Below are 19204 nucleotides of genomic sequence, written 5' to 3' on the forward strand. Positions count from 1 at the left end.
TTGCAGTACCAGTTTTGGCCACAATCTTACATACGGCTCCTTTAACATGTTGTTATAATACACATTCACACACTGAGAATGAATTAATACAGTATCAATATTCTCCCTCAAACTAAATAATGGAAGTTTATTGTGTAATTCTAATACAAACAATTTTTTAAAAAAGGTTTCTGATCGTTGTGATCCTTTCCTCGGGTCTTTGTAATCTATGGTTGCATTTTATAAAACTAATTTTTTTTTTTGTTGCTGTTTTTCTTTATTATCAATATAATTGTTTTTTACATTGTACCAGTTAAATGTGTTTATTCTGAGCAACTTTATTATTCCTTTACACACAAGTGTGACTTTCTGAAGAACCGAAATGGTGTTTCTCCAGTTTTCCAGTCTGGGAGGATCAGGATGAGCATAAAGCAGACGACAGCCTCAAGATTTGTTTTTTTTTTGTGGTTTATTTTATTATTTTATTCAGTAACAGCATGAAGTGAACGCTGTGCGTCCAGCTCAAATCAGCAAATACAAAAGATTCAAGCTGAAGCTTCTCTAATAAAATGAAATAAAAGAACAATCAGAAATCAATAATTTCACACAACAGTGAAAATCATCAACAGAGAATCAGAGTTTATAATTTCACATTCACATCTGATCTGAGACACACAGATGGGCAGATTCACTTCAGATAATACAAAATATAGATTGATAAAAATATAAGTGCAATTATGTATCATAAAAAAGACATTATAATATAAGAAAATAGAGTAAGGCCAAATAACACTAGAGTAATATAAATGTGCAGATCATTCCTGCAATAACAGAGTTTCACACAGAGATGAACAGTCAAAGTCACACTGGAAGATTCTTCCGTTAAACTGTTCTAGAAACTTCTAGAAGTGAAGAGACTGTTAAAGTATCTAAAGCTCAGGATTAAACATGCTTGTTATATAAAAACACACATTAGTCCGAGAAATACTGGTTTAGCACACACACATTCTTCTTATATAGTCTATACATGACATTTCTCATCAGATATTTTGTCTAATAGATGCAGAAACAGAAACTGGATTATACAGTGTGTATTATATACACTGAGTAACATGTATAAATGTGAGATTTTGATTAGATTTACATTAGAGGATCAAATAAAGATGAGAGTTAGTCTAAAGATCAGTGTGAAGAACATAGTAAATTAAATATGTATGTTGTCCTGTTGTTTAACATCACAACATCACACACACACACACACACACACACACACACACACACACACACACAGCTAGATCTCCTTCATATGGGGGTTTAGAGGCTCACACGAGGAGAAATCTGATTTGGATTGATTTTGAATGTTGAGAATGTCACAGTCCGGAGTCAGGGAACATGTGCACACTTATCAAATGCACATTCTCTAGGTTATCTTCTGAAAGAAAACACACGAGACAGATCATATTAAAGGAAAGCTTTGCTTATATATGTATACTGTCTAATAAGATCGTTATTATACTGACATATTTGGTTTACTCACCAAGGACATTGACCCTGAATAAATAAGTTTCGACATATCCTCTGGAATATTTATTTAGCAAATAAATTCCAGCATCTGTGGGTCTGATCTTCTTGATGGTCAGTGATCCGGTCTGATGATCCAGCTTCAGTCTGCCTTTGAATATTTTATGAGCTGATGGTGACATTTTCTTACTCCCTCTTTTGATTTCAGCGATGCGAGTGTTTAGTCCAAACTTCCACAGGATCTCATCAACTTTCTGTATGTCAGTAACACCAGTCTCCAGTGTGACAGATCCTCCTTTATTCCCTGACACTTGCTTTATTTCATTTGTCTGACCTACACATACAGAGAAACACAGAACAGAAATCAGAAAAAGAAAACCAAGTAGTAAAAGCAAATGGATAAATTCCTCCAGACCTAAATACCTCAAATGTACTAATTTTATAAATAAAATTAATGTAATTTCTCATTATGTAAATAACTAACTGATGGTGTAAATCTGTAAACAAGTCAAATGGCCTCAGTTCTCATGTGTGTTGTGATGTGTGTGTTGAACCAATCATATTCTCTGATTCATGTGTGATCATCAGCATCAGTGTTTAATTGTGTTTATGCCAGGAAACAATATTTCATTTTTATTGAATATCATGTTTCATTGTGGTTTGTTTTATGTTCCTCTTTGTTTTCTCTTCTTATTGTTCCAGTAATAATGGTTTTACTCTGATTAACTCTACACTTTATACACTCACCTAAAGGATTATTAGGAACACCATACTAATACTGTGTTTGACCCCCTTTCGCCTTCAGAACTGCCTTAATTCTACGTGGCATTGATTCAACAAGGTGCTGAAAGCATTCTTTAGAAATGTTGGCCCATATTGATAGGATAGCATCTTGCAGTTGATGGAGATTTGTGGGATGCACATCCAGGGCACGAAGCTCCCGTTCCACCACATCCCAAAGATGCTCTATTGGGTTGAGATCTGGTGACTGTGGGGCCATTTTAGTACAGTGAACTCATTGTCATGTTCAAGAAACCAATTTGAAATGATTCGAGCTTTGTGACATGGTGCATTATCCTGCTGGAAGTAGCCATCAGAGGATGGGTACATGGTGGTCATAAAGGGATGGACATGGTCAGAAACAATGCTCAGGTAGGCCTTGGCATTTAAACGATGCCCAATTGGCACTAAGGGGCCTAAAGTGTGCCAAGAAAACATCCCCCACACCATTACACCACCACCACCAGCCTGCACAGTGGTAACAAGGCATGATGGATCCATGTTCTCATTCTGTTTACGTCAAATTCTGACTCTACCATCTGAATGTCTCAACAGAAATCGAGACTCATCAGACCAGGCAACATTTTTCCAGTCTTCAACTGTCCAATTTTGGTGAGCTCGAGCAAATTGTAGCCTCTTTTTCCTATTTGTAGTGGAGATGAGTGGTACCCGGTGGGGTCTTCTGCTGTTGTAGCCCATCCGCCTCAAGGTTGTGCGTGTTGTGGCTTCACAAATGCTTTGCTGCATACCTCGGTTGTAACGAGTGGTTATTTCAGTCAAAGTTGCTCTTCTATCAGCTTGAATCAGTCGGCCCATTCTCCTCTGACCTCTAGCATCAACAAGACATTTTCGCCCACAGGACTGCCGCATACTGGATGTTTTTCCCTTTTCACACCATTCTTTGTAAACCCTAGAAATGGTTGTGCATGAAAATCCCAGTAACTGAGCAGATTGTGAAATACTCAGACCGGCCTGTCTGGCACCAACAACCATGCCACGCTCAAAATTGCTTAAATCACCTTTTTTTTTCCCATTCTGACATTCAGTTTGGAGTTCAGGAGATTGTCTTGACCAGGACCACACCCCTAAATGCATTGAAGCAACTGCCATGTGATTGGTTGATTAGATAATTGCATTAATGAGAAATTGAACAGGTGTTCCTAATAATCCTTTAGGTGAGTGTATATTTATAGTGTTGAGCTTGAGAAACTGCAGATCATTTTTACTTTCTATCAAAAGACTGATGTGATTTGATTCAATCATTTTCTTGAGCTAATGTGTTTATGATTAATAATGTCAGATAGTTGTGGAGGTCTTCAGTGGCTCACAAACACACAACATATTGATCAAGTTTAGTGCAAAATAATTAAAACATTAATCAATACTCATTTGATTTTAAAGTGATTTGAAATGAAACTGTCTTTATATACAGCGTAATAGATGACTTTATGCTTCAGTACTTGTGCAGAAGACTGTGCATATAAGAAGATATCACCAAATAAACCCATAGTCCTTAATTTAATCAATTCAGCTGATTTAAAATAAAATCATTATTACATAAAGATTTGAGTTTCTCACCCAAGACAGAAACACTGAATCTCTTTATTGAGTTCTCTTCCGGTCTGATGATCACTAGTTCATAAAGTCCAGTGTCTGTGGGTCTGGTGTCTTTGATGGTCAGAGATCCAGTCTGATGATCCAGCTTCAGTCTGTCTTTAAATCTCCCATCAAGAACATCATCATGTACAGTGAATCTATCAGCAGCGCTCTTCCTTTCAGCAGCGCTTTTCCTTTCAGCAATACAAGAGCCTCTAAACATCCACAGTAATTTGTCGTCTTTATGTACTTTAGTATCATCAGGTTTTAGAGTGATACATTCTCCTTCCATCACTGACAGTATCCTCCATTTATCAATCCCTTCACATCAGCAAACAGAAACAGAGAAACACAGAACAGACATTAGCTGGAGAAGAACAGCAATAAAAGCAGAAAGGAATAAAATCAACATAAAATCACTGTCATCTGCTCAATGATTGATCATTAAACCTGTAAACACTGAATCACACTCACAGCAAAAGACAATATAAACCAACACATTCTCTGATATACTTCAACATCATTCATGATCTGTCTTTTTGTGTTGTATTCATCATTAATTAAGTGCTTCTTTTTTAAATAAAAGTATCTGCTAAATGTTTCATGTTGGGTAGTCAGAGAAGGCTTTATTTATTCCCCCTCTGATTTTGATCACAGGTTTTGTTTGATATGGTTGTGTTTATTATTTTAGCATCTGTGACACCCTGAAGTTTTTGCTCTGTATTTCCTATCATTTAAATAAATCTATAACATTCTATTAAGAGTTTCCATCTCTTTGGTATGAAAAGCATCATAAACTACTCTGAGCTGGTGCGCTGGTTTAAGATGACCTTTGCACGAAATTCCTTGAGTTCTGAAGCTTATAATGCACTAACAAACACAAATTCATTTCCTGACTTATATTCACGAACACATACAAACAGGTTCCCAAGATGGAAGGGAAGGAAGGGAAGGAAAAATGTCGATATGAATGCACACTTCCCAAGAGTTAATACAATGGAGTACTGAAGTCACATTGTTTCATGAGTTATGTATGTCACATATTTCTTACATTGTCATATGATTTATTAGTCACATGGTTTTACTTCCTCTGGGAAAAAACACTAGCATAGGCACAGGAACTGATGTAACCAATGTTCCTATATATACGAGTGCTTTTTGTATGAGTGTTGTTGCGTTTTTGATTTTGATGTCGTTGCAGCCCTGAAGAGAATATAGATCTCTTTCAGTTTATTTTTTACTAAATACTTTGGTTGATATTGCTCTGCTGTATTTCCCAACTTGATAAACCTGAATGAGGACAAGTTGACTATATACACAGTATATACACAGCTTGAACTGCTTATAAGGTAATTAGTCTTTGTAATTCCTTTCACAGGACTGCCCTGGAATAGGATATAGCTGGAAGTATTATAACCTGTAACCTTTTGTTTATTTGCTACAAACCTTTTTTTGTTTTAATGTTTAAACAGTATTTTAATCTTTTGTATAAATACATTTTATTTTATAAAGACAAGTATTGTTTCTTTTATACTCCAGCTCACAAAAGACAGTTCTATAAATATTATAATAGAGCATTATAAGTGTAGCTTATACTATACTATTCATCAACCAATCCTTGGACAAGATTCTGCTGGAAGGTAAGCATAAATTTTCATCCATAGGTATAACTTACAAATAAGTATTGTTACACAATGGGGTTATGATATTCTTAGACTTGCTGATATGTGTTAGACAAGCCAAGGGAATTAATCCTAGAAATCTGACCTGACAGCACAAGGCTATCTAGTTAACTTTGGTTGTTATGAAGCTAATTAGGAAATGAGATAATATCAGATCTCAGTACACCTTTGACCCTGACCAGATGAAGAGTGCACAGAATCTGTGTGAAAGCAGTAAAACACCAGTCAGGAGAGCAGATCAGTTATGATTGAGACTCACGTCCACTCAGTTATCTGAATGTGGACATTACACAGAAGTCTACTGTTAAAGCTAGTAATAAATACTGTATTTTAACCCAAACCCAGACACCAATACTAACAGAAAACTTCATGCATTTTAAAAAGTGTGGACTAACTATAAATGTCATTTCCACACAACAAAAAAAACAGATGTTTAAAAGTTTAATAAAAATGCATTCAGAGCCTTCATTCTTAAACAAAACCACAGGTCAGTGCTCTTTAATATCTATGTATATGTTTCTTTCTAACCCTGCTTTTATGAGCAAAACCACAACACACATACAAATGTAAAATGTTTGAAACATGATTATGAACAATTATTTTACACTTAATCTCTACTGTAGCATAATAAAGCTCAGTATTTCTCGTGCTTTATCAGCTGTAATACTTACATTCTTTTAGTTTAGAGATCTTGTGGCGATGGTAAATCACACCAGCAGCTGCAGCAGCTGCGAACGCCAGCACAACATCAACAACACCAACACTGATCCCTACTTTAGCTCCTGGAGACAGACCTGGATCTGTAATGATAAAGAGAGTCATCAGTGTGAGTGAATCTGTCAGTCTGATCTATTTAAATATGAATCTGATTCTGTTGAAGGTGAATCATAAATGAGCCTCTAATGTAATTTCAGATATCATGATTCTCCTTTTGACTGTGTTCATCTTCTGTATTACTGTGTTACAGCAGGAGTTTGATGTGAACACACGACTGATCTCAATAAGAACAATACAAACAGCAATGCAGATTAAACAGTTTAAAAACAATCAGAAACATGCCAACAGTCTTAAAGCATTTACTGCAGATACAGATGAGCTCTGACATTTTATTTTCTTAGTTAGGAGTCTAAATTTTTTTTAAAATTTTTTCTAAATTTTTTTTTATTAAAACTAAGAGAAAAACATAAAAAAGCATGCACTTTTGGTGTGATCATTAGAGTAATAGATGTTATCAATGTTATCAATAATTTAAATACAACTAAAATGTTAATTAAAAAGTTTGTCTCAAGCGTGAAATGTTGAGACATTGTTAGTTAAAATAATATTCCCTTTACAAATATCTTTTGCACCAAAATCTTTTGAACGAATAACAAATTATAACTTATTTAATTATAAAATTCTGTTTAAATTAATGCTAACTTGTGTTCATTTAACTTCAGGGTTGTTCTCAGAGCTCTCAATAACAAGATCATCATCATATTGGCAGAAACGATCTACTCACCAACAGAGACAGTTACAGTAACAGTGACAATGAATCTCTTGTGTACGGTGCGTCTGCTGTTGCTGATCTTCAGTTCATAGAGTTCAGAGTCTGTGAATCTGGTGTCTGTGATGATCAGAGATCCAGTCTGATGATCCAGCTTCAGTCTGTCGTCAGATGTGGAGAATCGATCACCTGCTTTATTGATTTTAGCTATGACATTGTCTCCAAACATCCACTGCATTAAATCATCTGTCTGTATTTCAGTAAGACCAGAATTTAGAGTGACAGATTGTCCCTCCGTCACTGATAGTGCTGACTTCATTTCACCTGTAACAACAAACACATGAAGATCATTTACAAACACAGACTCAGAACATGCCTACAGAAAGTCTGTTAACACATCTCACTCATATAAAGGTCAATTAAATCTCACTTAAAAAGTTTAATTACTACAACAAACCTTCACAAGTCAAAAAGGCACAATTAAGTCTAATAGGACATTTCCTGGGACAGAAAATTTAAAAGAAAAGAAACATGTTCATATGATGAAATGATAGTAGAAGGAAACATAAGTTCATTGAATACTAAACACCCCGAGTGGCTTGCAACAATATTGTGTTTGTGTGTGTGTGTGTGTGTGTGGGGGGGGGGGGGGGGGGGGGGGGGGGGTCTCCATTTACTATTAATAAAAATATATAATTTTATTAATATATGTAAAAATGTCTAAATAAATATAATAATTCAATATACATTGAAAATAATTATTAAACTGTTCCTGTGCACTATTTAAGCTCGCTGATTAATCTCGCTTTTTGCGGCATACAGTTACTGCAGTTCCCTTATCGAGTCGGTCCCTCGACATTATGTATGGGGAAATCCATTTTCCTCGAAATGCTGAAGCCTGATTTGAATTACTCTTTTGCTTGCAAATGGCCAATGGCGCCCGCGCCCTCACCTGATTGGCTGACAGCCTCCAATATAGGTGACATCGGGCGGCAAAAACCTCAGAATCTTTGTTCTTCACCTGGAGCCTGGTTTCGCCGTGGATTCATGCAAACAGAGTGGACAAAGTGGATTATCTCCTCTCACGTTCCCGCGGATTTTTTGCTTTTAACGAAGAAATGTCTCTTTGCCGCACATATGGTGGTCCTATCGACTTCCCGGACGCACACGAGCAGTGTGTGCTGTGTCTGGGTCGAGCCCACGCGGAGGCGGCACTCGAAGGATCAGGTTGTCGAGCCTGTGAGGAACTCCCTATCAAGATCCTTCGTTCAAGGCTGGCCGTTACTCGTAACAGCAGCCCTCCGACTCCTGCCTCCCCCCCGCCCGCCGCCGTCGAGCCGCAGGCCGGGAGACTGCAGAGAGCTCCGTCTATGGACTCTGTAGAGGAGTTGGCATTGGCCCAACGCCCACGCCGCCCCCACGTATCAGAACCTTTCACCTACACTGAGGCCAGTTACCGCCCTCCGAACGAAGCGCGGGAAATGGTATCTTTTGGGTATAGTGAGGACGACGCCATGTCCACGAGTGCCTCCGACCCGGGAGCGTGGTCTGAGGCTCCTTCAGAAGTCACCCCGACCTCGCTGGACGCGGAGCTCATGGCTATTCTTACGGAGGCAGTAGCGGACTTGGAGCTGGACTGGGCAGCCCCCAAAGAACAGCCATCTAGGAAGTGGATGGACGGGTCCTTCCTCGGCGCGGGCCGTCAGGCGGACGCCCCTCAGAGACCCACGCCCTTTTTCCCTGGGCTCCACGAGGAGCTCACCCGGTCATTGCGCTCCCCTCACTCAGCCCGAGCCCATGCACAGGGTACCCAGCTGCTGACAATGGAAGGGGCGGAAAAATTGGGTTACACGCGACCGCCTCCCGTTGAGGACTCTGTCGCGGCCCACCTGTGTCCTTCTCCCGGATGGAAAACCGCTTCATTGCCTTCCAGGCCATGTAGAGCCACTGCCCACATCGCCGAGAAGGCATATATCTTAGCTGGACATGCAGCATCTGCTCTCCACACGATGGCAATCCTGCAGGTCTTCCAAACTCGACTCTTGGGGTCCCTGGACGAGGAAGGCCCGGACCCTGAGTCTCTCAGGAAGCAGCGCACGGCCGCGGATCTGGCTCTGGCCACCTCTAAAAAGGTCGCGGAGGGTATCGGCCGTAATATGGGCAGCCTCGTGGTATTGCATCGTCACCTGTGGCTGACGTTCACGGAGATGTGCGATGCTGAGAAGAAACAGCTCCTGGACGCACCGGTAAGCCCGTCGGGTCTTTTCGGCGTTGCAGTCAAGGCTTTTTCGGAGAAGTACGCTGAGACCTTGAAACAGTCAAAGATGATGCCGCATCTCCTACTTAAACGGTCTCAAGCCCCCCCTAGAGCGAGGTCTAGATCGTCCTCGGCTCAGCATCCGGCTGGATACGCTAGACGCGCATCCCAGAGCGCGAGAGAGCGACGCGAACCTGAACCGCTGCTTCGCCAGAGGCAGAGCGGAAGCCTGGGGCAACCCGAGGATGTGATTTCGTGTGTCCCCATGCAAAGAGCAGTGGACGAGTCACCGGTCACTCATACAGCTGTCAATGCTTCGGCGGTGACTGGCGCGCAACTCCCGCCACATCATGCGTTAATGCCCCCTCTATCGAACCACCTGAGCACGTGGTTGACGCTGCCAACGGCGTCAGATTGGGCAATCAACACTCTAAACGCGGCTATACGCTTCAGTTCACTCGCAGACCACCCCGCTTCGGCGGTGATTATGTCAGAAGTATCAGAACAGAGCGCCCCGCTGCTACGGGCAGAGATCTCCTCTCTCCTGGCCAAACAAGCAGTAGAGATAGTGCCCGAGGAACAGAGAAATTGCGGGATTTACAGCCGCTATTTTCTAGTCCCTTAAAAAGGATGGTGGTATGGGCCCCCCATGAGATTACTGAACAAAGCGCTCGCGAAGCATGCGTTCAAGATGATTATGGTGAAGCAAATCCTCGCGCATATTCAGACCGAGGATTACTTCATCGCAGTAGATCTGAAGGATGAGTACTTTCACATTCAGATAGCCCGCATCACAGGCGATTTCTGCGTTTTGCATTCGAAGGTGTCGCATACCAGTTCAAAGTGTTAGTTAGTTTAGTTAGTTGGTTAGTTTAGCTTTATTATCCCACATGGGGCAATTTAGTTTAGAGCCAGCAGTCACATACAACGTACCATCAACACAAAACAAAGAACACATAATAAAATAATACATTAAATATACTCATTTATTTAAAAGACTAATCGCTCTGGGGATCATGGACTTTTTGAACCTGTTGGTGTTACACCGTGGAACATTATAACGACACCCGGAAGGAAGCAGTAAAAACTCTTGGCACAAGGGGTGAGAAGGGTCAGCAATAATAGCCTTAGCCTTCCTCACACATCTGACCCTGTACACCTCGCTAAGGTCATTTAAGGCAATTCCAGCAATTTTACTACACACTTTGATGACATCATTAAGACCGTTCTTTTCCATCATTAAGACCGTTCCGTTCTTGGCTAGTCATTGCTCAATTGAGAGGCGCTCTCGAGGAACAGAGACGCAGACTCCACGCCCATCTGACATGCTTGGGACTGTCTGTGAACATACAGAAGAGCATGCTTCAGCCGAGCCAGTCGATCACATTCCTGGGTATGGTTCTGGACTCGCGCATGATGTTCGAGCGCTTATCAGAGCCGAGGATCCAGTCCATTCGCAATACTCTAGCCCTATTCGTTCAAAGCAGAGCTGTCCCCTTAGAAAAACGTTTCAGAGGCTACTGGGTCTGATGGCAGCCGCAGCCTCCATCTGCAGACTGGGCTTGCTACACATTAGACCTCTGCAGCACTGGTTGCAAAGCCGAGTGCAGCCGCATGCGTGGAGAGCGGGGACAGAACGTCTTATCATAACACGTTCATGTCTCGAGACTCTGGCACCTTGGTCCGGCACGACCATGTACGAACAGGGTGCTGCTATGGGCAGAGTGGTCAGACGGGTGGTGGTCACTACGAATGCATCACTATCAGGTTGGGGAGCCCTCTGCGATGGCAGACCAGCGTTCGGTACGTGGGCGGGGGACCAGAAGCGCTGGCATATAAACTGCTTGGAGATGGAAGCGGTTCGTTTGGCTCTACAGAGCTTCCTCCCGTTCGTGAAGGACCGTCATGTTCTCATCAGAACGGAATATGGCTGTGGTGGCGTACATCAATAGCCAGGGAGGGTTGCGCTTGCGCCTCTTGTGGACGGATCGGATACTTTTTTTGATCCGAGCAGTACACGTACCGGGCAGTCTGAATTGTGGCACGGACATGCTGTCCAGGAACGGCATTGTACACGGGGAGTGGAGGCTACACCCGCAAACTATAAATATGATCTAGAATCTCTTTGGGAAAGCGGAGATCAACCTCTTTGCTTCAGAGGAGAACACCCACTGCCTGCTGTACTTCTCGCTGACAACAGCTCCCCTGGGAGGGGACACGCTGTCGAACCGCTGGCCCAGGGGGCAGAAGTATGCTTTTCCCCCGGTCAAATTAATGGCTCTAGTGCTGCAAAAGATCAGGGAAGAGAGATGTGCGTTGATTCTGGTAGCGCCCAAGTGGCCCAACCAGCCGTGGTTCCCGGAATTAGTGAACATGTTGCAGCTCCCCCATGGCGAGTCCCGCCGAGAGGGGACTTTTATCCCAGGCGAGGGGCACCATATGGCACCCCAGCCCAGAGCTGTGGGACCTACAGTACATGTGTGGGAGATCAATGCGGAGTATCACAGCGAGTGCTGCAGATGATAGCAGAAGCTAGAGCCCCTACGACAAGGCGCTTATATGCTCTGAAATGGAAGGTATTTGCTAACCGCTGTATTGGCAGATGGGAAGACCCCAAGGGGTTGTGATTTTCCATTATTCTGACCTTCCTGCAGGAACGTCTGGACGCTGGCAGCTCCCCGTCTACAGCGAAAGTCTACGTAGCCGCTATCGCCGCTTTTCGTGACACGCTAGATGGCCATTCGGTGGGGAAGCACCCCCTGATAACGAGCTTTCTCCAGGGGGCGAGGCGGCTAAATCCTCCCCGCCTTCGCCAGATGCCAGTTTTGGACATATCGTTAGTGCTCAGTGCACTCTTCGACCCACCCTTCGAGCCAGCCAAATTGACCTTAAAGTGCTCTCGGTTAAGACGGCACTACTGCTCGCGATAGCCTGCGGGAAACGAGTGGGAGACTTGCATGCCCTGTCGGTGAGCAGTGAATGTATGCAGTTCGGACCGGATGATTGCATGGTCAGACTCATACCCAGACGTGGCTACACACCAAAGATGCTCTCAACACCGTTCAAAGCCCAGGTGATTACAATTCAAGCATTTTGTCCCACTGAACTAGACAGCAATTCAGTATGACAGAAGCGTGCTTTGTGCCCTGTGCACGCGCTACATGCTTATGTGAACAGGACTAGCCAGTTTCGAGCTTCAGAGCAGCTTTTCGTCTGCTATGCGGGCGCCAAGAAAGGCAGCGCGCTGTCGAAGCAGAGGCTATCACACTGGATTGTGGAAGCTGTGCAACTAGCTTATGCTTCCCAAGGAACAGATTGTCCGATAGGGGTACGCGCCCACTCCACTAGGAGTTTGGCGTCATTATGGGCTTGGGCAAAAAGGCATGTCTATTCAGGACATTTGTCTCACTGTGGGCTGGTCATCTCACAACACGTTTGCGAGATTTTATAACCTGGACATTCCCTCGTTCACACCACATGTTCTGTCAGTGCAGGAGGAGAGAGCTGAGTGATTAAGTTGCCTGAGGACACGCCCCGGTTGGCGCATGTTTCTACCATGGTTTCAACCAGGTCGTATAGACAGCCACAAGTTACTGCAGTATTAGCTGCGGTTGATATATCCACATTAACTGTTATGTGGCCCCTTTATTATGCCCGCGTTCATAAGCCGGCAATGTTCTCAAAGCACCAACATGTTTGCTGCATTTTTCTTCCATATCACACCAGTTCAGTGTTACTTAACTGGGTTAGGGGAGATACTGATGACGTTGAAGCCGAGTTGGCTCTGTGCCAGAATACATTGGGTGTTTCAACCAGGTCCGGTACCCTGCCTAGAGCTAGCGCGCTATCAGTCTGAGTGCTTATAGTGCTTGTGCTCTACAGGGGCTCGATCGAGCTGGGCCAACTTCCACACGGCAGGGGTTTTATATGTTCCCCATACGTAATGTCGAGGGACCGACTGTCACGAGATGCACACACAAAAGGTAAGATCCAAGTGCAGCTTTAATGGGGTAATCCGTAATCATAAACAGCCAGGCAAAAGGTCAAAATCCATACAGGCTTCAGCATATCGAGGAAAATGGATTTCCCCATACGTTATGTCTCGTTCCCTCCTCTCAGGGAACTACGGTTACGTGAATAACCAGAGATGATTTAAACATGATAAAAGGTTATCAGGGTGGTCGCTGAAAAGAAAAAATGAGAGAACAACCGGCTGGATGTACATTATCCCACTTATTACATAGCTACTTGCCACGCAAGTAAATAATTAGACAACATTTTGATCGAAGTCTAAATATTTTATTAGCTCTCGAAAAGCAAAGCAAAGCTTCCGCGGAGAGTAGCTGTTAGCGCAGCAAGTTCAAACTAAACGTACATTTAAGAGATACGGCAGTCATACCACTTATTACACAGCATTTCACCACATAAATAATTATGGAGATAAGAGATATTGATTTCAGATTAAACTGTTTTAAAATCGTACCCGTTTGAATCTCATAATCCAACAGTGTACAAAAACAATAGTCACAAAATGGCAGCAGCTGCGTTTGCATGAAACAAGAGAGCGAGTTCACAATACAGGGTGGCATAATTAAATAACTGTACACAAAATATGGATTTGACTGAGTTTAAATATTTTATTAGCTCACCAAATGCAAAACTTCTACGAAGAAAAACAGTTCCGAAAGCGAAAGCGAAAAGCGAAAGCTGACTTCAGTGACCCGGATGAGCCTGTGTTTCTGTTTTCAGAGGTTGTCATCTGGGAACAATTTACTGCTGGATGGCGCGATTGACCAATCAGAATCAAGTATTCCAGAGCCGTGTAATAACTATTGTTAACAAATTGTAACAAATTGTAAAGTGTTACAGATAAATCTTCAGCAATGCCTGACATAAAAAAACTAGAACAATCTAAACAAAGAAAATACAGTAGTGACTACCTAGCGCTAGTCTTTACGTGCACAAGCACCGTCAAACAAACCAAATGTGGGACGATTATAAGTTTGTGTGGGACAATGTGGGACATGTTACCAACACTAAAACATAACCTGAAACTGTTATATAATGTCTAATTTAATAAAAACATTTGTAATCTGCCTTTCAGATGATAAAAATTCTTTGTTCTTTAGTCCCTTTCAGAAAACACATATCACAACATAACATAACATGTCTTTATTTTACATGTCATTTAAATTCAACATCACTGAGCCCAAAGGCATCATGCAGATAACTATTTTTGAAACAGTTCTGACCAAGTCCAACTAAAATCCAACAAAATAAACAATGAACAAATAAAATCTAAAACAACATGAAATTAGATAATTGACAGTCATGTAACGGGTACAGAAAGTTTCCTGTTAAATGTATATATTGTTTATTAGAATTCACACAAAATTGTTCGTTTACATACACCTGATATGACTGCCTAATTGAAGTGTGAGTGCCTTTCCCTTTAATTGTGGTGATGGCATCATGAGTCAATATAATTTCCTGTTCTTTCCCCTCCTCTTCCTCTTTGCACTGGTGATGCACTGAAAGGTGAGGTTATTTTGGGCTCCTGATAATCTTTTTTAATCTTAATTTTAATTGTTGCTTTTATGCCTATATTTTCACTCTAATTTATGTATATAATATTATTTTACCTATCTGCGTGGTTATTTTTGTCATTTCATCCCGTTTAAGTTATATTTTTGCATCTGGGCCTAAATGTGGAAATATGAAGAGCGCATGTGACGAGTGTACATCACATTTGTTTTATAGGTAAAGTGAGGGCGACTCTCAGACTAAAAAGCTGTTTATATTTGTTTTATATCAGGTATGTTTTCTGTTATGAGTCTTCTTGTTCAATGTGATTTCTCTCTCTTTGCATTGGTGACTCACTGAGAGATAAAGCGAGGGCGACTCTCAGACTAAGAGGCTGTTTACATTTGTTTTATATCAGGAATAAAAGGTCAGTGAAACTGCTGAATACTGTCTTGTTCTTCTCATACCAAAAAAAACACAACGCAGACAACAGACCAGTTACATTAAGAATATATTAAACCAAAAACTTTCATATTATTTTAGAAAGGATGTGAATTAAAACAACCACAGCAGGCAAAAGTTGATAAATTCTGTTATATTAAAATGTTTATTTACCAAATTATCCATTTGTTTTCTGACAGTGAACACATGGAATGAATCACCAGTCCACATTTTGATTGACAGCCGTCACAACCTATAGTGACCGTGTTTACTTTTAAACCATTGGATAAGATAAAAAAAAAAAAGAGGCTGTTGTACTTGTATTTGTACTTCTGACAAAGCGCTGTTAAATATAGGTGGAAAACTATGCGCTGCAAAAAGAATAAATAAAATGCTTTCTTAAAGGCAAAAGAACGCATGCACGTTTTCTTAATATGATCATTGAAAACCAACAGACTGATGAAAATGCGGGACATTTTCTCAATATGCGACGTGCGGGACAAGGGGTGAAAATGCTGTGCGGTAAAACGCAAAGCGGGACGGGTGGTCACCCTAACAAGCAGCCACCGCTCTGGTTCCACGGGAACACTGAAGCTGTAATAATAGGATATTGGTGAAATTGATTTGTCAAACGCTCCAGTGTGTATGCGTGTTTGCGCTATGGAGAGCGTCAAATGTTTCTATTTACAATGTGCTTTTTCAGTGAGCAATGTAGCTAGCTAACAATCTTCATTTTTAAGTCCTCATTAACAAATGTGACAAATAGTGGGGTCCATTAAAACTCTTGCAGTGGGAAGTGGAAACTTGTGCGATTGGTTGTGTGGGCCGTGTGTTGGAAAAGGATGAGAACCACTGATCTCAACTATTCACACAGTGCTAATCTAAACATACTTATGACATTGATGTACTCACCGCTGACAGTCACAGTGAATGACCTGTGTATGGTGTGATTGCTGATGCTGATGTCAACTTCATAATCTCCGGAGTGTTTGGTTTCAGTGTTCCTGATGGTCAGAGATCCACTCCAACAGTCCAACTTCAGTCTGTCTTTGAATCCCTCATCAGTATTAGATGTAAAGGATTTTCCAATCTTTCTTTTGATTTCAGCTATAGGAGAGTTTAGGTGTCCAAACCTCCACTGAATCACATCATATCTCTGTGGTTCAGTAACACCAGTGTTTAGAGTGACTGAATCTCCCACCATCACTGACACTGTCTTCATTGGACTAGCTGGCACAACTGGAGAAGAAACATAATTAATAAGACCTCCACTGCAATTATTCAGATCTTCACTGGTCTAAAACCAACATGTCAAATCTGTAAAGAGATTTTCTGGATAAGGCAGCAACATCTAGAAGAGAATGTGTTCATAAAATCAAGCGAGTTACACACACCATAACTCCTGAGTTCAGTGAATCCACATTTACATTTGTTCATTTACTTGTTCTTTTACCCAACGTGAAATGATAATGAGGAAAACAAAGTGATTCATTATAAGGAGGCTGCGCATCTCAGACAGCGTGTAAATCATAAAAATAATTTCTCTTTCACTTCTCCCTGTCTGTGTTCTTAATAGCCACTGTCGGGCCTTGCCCCTGATCATGTCTTGATCAGGCCTCGTCGGGGCCAATGGCCAGGGTTTTTTGGCCTGCTGAATACCTTGATGCAAAGCGGGCCAACTCAGGCTTGAGAAGTGGTTATGAACTGAGGCAGAGTTTACCTGAGTCTGGAGACGGCAGCGCCGCGGATGACTTCATATACCAGCTAACATCAGCATTAAAGACTTTTAAAATCAAAAGAAAAAAAAAGTGTTTGAAATAACTTCTGTTTGTGATCTGATGTGGATTCTGATCACCGTATAAAGCAGAGATATTTATATGCGATGCAAAAGACTATGCGTGCTAACCATTACCATAGTAAACATGGTAAACACGACCGCTGACGAAATAAAGACAAATCATAGGCAATCACAATCCTGTGTTCATTTTATCTGTCAGTATGTCTGACAAAACAGATGAAAGTGATTCTGTTCTGTTCAATGACGCAGATAAAGAGAAAAACCTCTGAATGTCACTGATATAATAAACACGATGATATGATTTAAACATAACCTGCTTTCAAACATAAAGACTCACCATGAACAGAAACATTGAAGATCTTTTCACTGTCGCTGCCATTGATGATCTCTAGTGTATATTCTCCAGTGTCTGTGTTTGTGATGTTCATGATGGTCAGAGATCCAGTCTGATTATCCAGTTTCAGTCTGCCTCTGAATCTCTCATTAACTTCATTACACTGAACATCTATACAGATAATACTGAGATCTCCTTTGATGTGAGCGATGAGAGTCTTATTAAAATACCATTTAATCTTCTCTTGTTGGTTTGTTTGAACACTAGTGTTTAGAGTGACTGAATCTTCCTCCATCACTGACACTTCTTCTGTATCAACACGAGACACACCTGAAGAAGAAATGCACAGAAAATGATGTAATGTCTATGACAGATATACAAAATGATAAAAGAGGAAGTGCTATAAAAATGTTTCTCTACAGATCAAACAAGCAGCGTAAAAACACAAATAACACACACATGCACAATGCCACCAAAACAGTAACTATATATACAGGATAAATAACTCATCAAACGTTCTAAGCGGTAACATAGAACATGCTACTTTGAGCTAGATACTTACAGCTATAAAATATTTTTGTAAGCATTACACACAGTGAAATTTATAATGTTAGAAAATATTATATTTTTTAATAAATGCTGTTCTTTTGAACTTTCTATTCATCAAAGAATTTTGAAAAAAAATGTACACAACTGTTTTTAACATTGATAATAATAATGAATGTTTCTTGAGCATCAAATCATCATATTAGAATGATTTCTGAAGGATCATGTGACACTGAAGACTGGAGTAATGATGCTGAAAATTCAGCTTTGATCACAGGAATAAATTACAGTTTAAAATATATTAAAATAGAAAACAGTCATTTTAAATTGTCATAATATTTCACAATATTACCGTTTTTTTTTGTTTTTTTTTATCAAATAAATGCAGCATTGGTGAGCAGAAGATACTTCTTTTAAAAACATAAAAAAATCTTACTGACCCCAAACTTTTGAACAGTAGTGTATATTACCAAAATTTTACTACATGACCATAAAGTATAAAACAAGGTGCTTTCTGACATTTTACAATTATTACAGAGTGGATAAATCGTGGGATAAATTTAATAAGGTTTTGACCTGAACTGAACATGTATACATTTCTCAAGCACTCTGCACTCATCCCACGTGTTTTCATGAATATTAAAACCAATTTCTTCTAGCAGTAATGTGTACAATTTCGGCACACTACCACTCATGGGATGTACATTAACAATTCTCTCTGAGGTGGCATTCAAATTGAAAACATCAAAGTCTGGAATGTGCTTTCCAACAAAGTCTTTAACTGACAAATAACGTTAAAAAAAATGTGCAGAAACAAGAGCATAGTTTTGTTTTAGCTGTTTAAAAGAGCTACACTGTAAAAAAAAAATCCGTAAAAATCCGGTACAATGTGCCATAATAATTTGAAGGAATTTTCCGTATTGGTCTTTTACAGGACTTTTACCCGTATTTTTAATTACGCGTTGCATTGTGGGAACTAGAACCTGATCGGCGCGAAAAGTTGAGACGCAAGCGCCATTACACCTATGCATTACACACACAGATGACGCGGCCAAAGTTGCTTTTTAAAGTCGGATTTCGGATGTGTGGAAGCCATTCTGACACTTCTGTGGTAAAAACAGAAAATTATATTTTGATAAATGTCAAATAAGCTGTTTATGTAACGTTATTTAGTTGCCACCCGGCATGTTAGGCAATGTCGGAGCCGTCGCGTTTATCGTTTTATGCATATCGTCACACATTGAAAGATTTAGTTCATACT

At 40.8% G+C, this 19204-nt stretch overlaps 1 protein-coding gene and 1 long non-coding RNA gene across 5 annotated transcripts in view; one reads left to right on the plus strand and one right to left on the minus strand.

Moving 5' to 3' along the window:
* Positions 1–451: 451 nt before the first annotated feature.
* Positions 452–19204, minus strand: part of LOC311084194 (uncharacterized protein) — a 36916-nt gene continuing 18163 nt past the window's right edge. Inside the window, exons 1-7 of one of the 4 annotated variants that reach the window (XM_084116102.1) lie at positions 17401–17721; positions 16178–16504; positions 7060–7368; positions 6230–6358; positions 3859–4197; positions 1517–1834; positions 452–1411 (exon numbers count right to left, since the gene is read on the minus strand). In XM_084116102.1, coding sequence (XP_083972228.1) covers positions 1350–1411; positions 1517–1834; positions 3859–4197; positions 6230–6358; positions 7060–7368; positions 16178–16504; positions 17401–17692 — 1776 coding nt within the window. In that variant the 5' untranslated portion in view covers positions 17693–17721 and the 3' untranslated portion in view covers positions 452–1349. Of the gene's footprint in view, positions 1412–1516; positions 1835–3858; positions 4198–6229; positions 6359–7059; positions 7369–16177; positions 16505–17400; positions 17722–19204 lie in introns of those variants that run through there. The other 3 variants (XM_084116101.1, XM_084116100.1, XM_084116103.1) reach the window with 3 other exon arrangements.
* On the plus strand, positions 5045–7554 carry LOC311084195. Its single transcript, XR_014606461.1, has 3 exons — positions 5045–5516; positions 6240–6384; positions 6998–7554. It is a non-coding gene; the product is annotated as an uncharacterized lncRNA (long non-coding RNA).

This window comes from Abramis brama (assembly GCF_963993115.1).
Source record: "Abramis brama genome assembly, chromosome: 6".
Lineage (NCBI taxonomy): Eukaryota > Metazoa > Chordata > Actinopteri > Cypriniformes > Leuciscidae > Abramis > Abramis brama.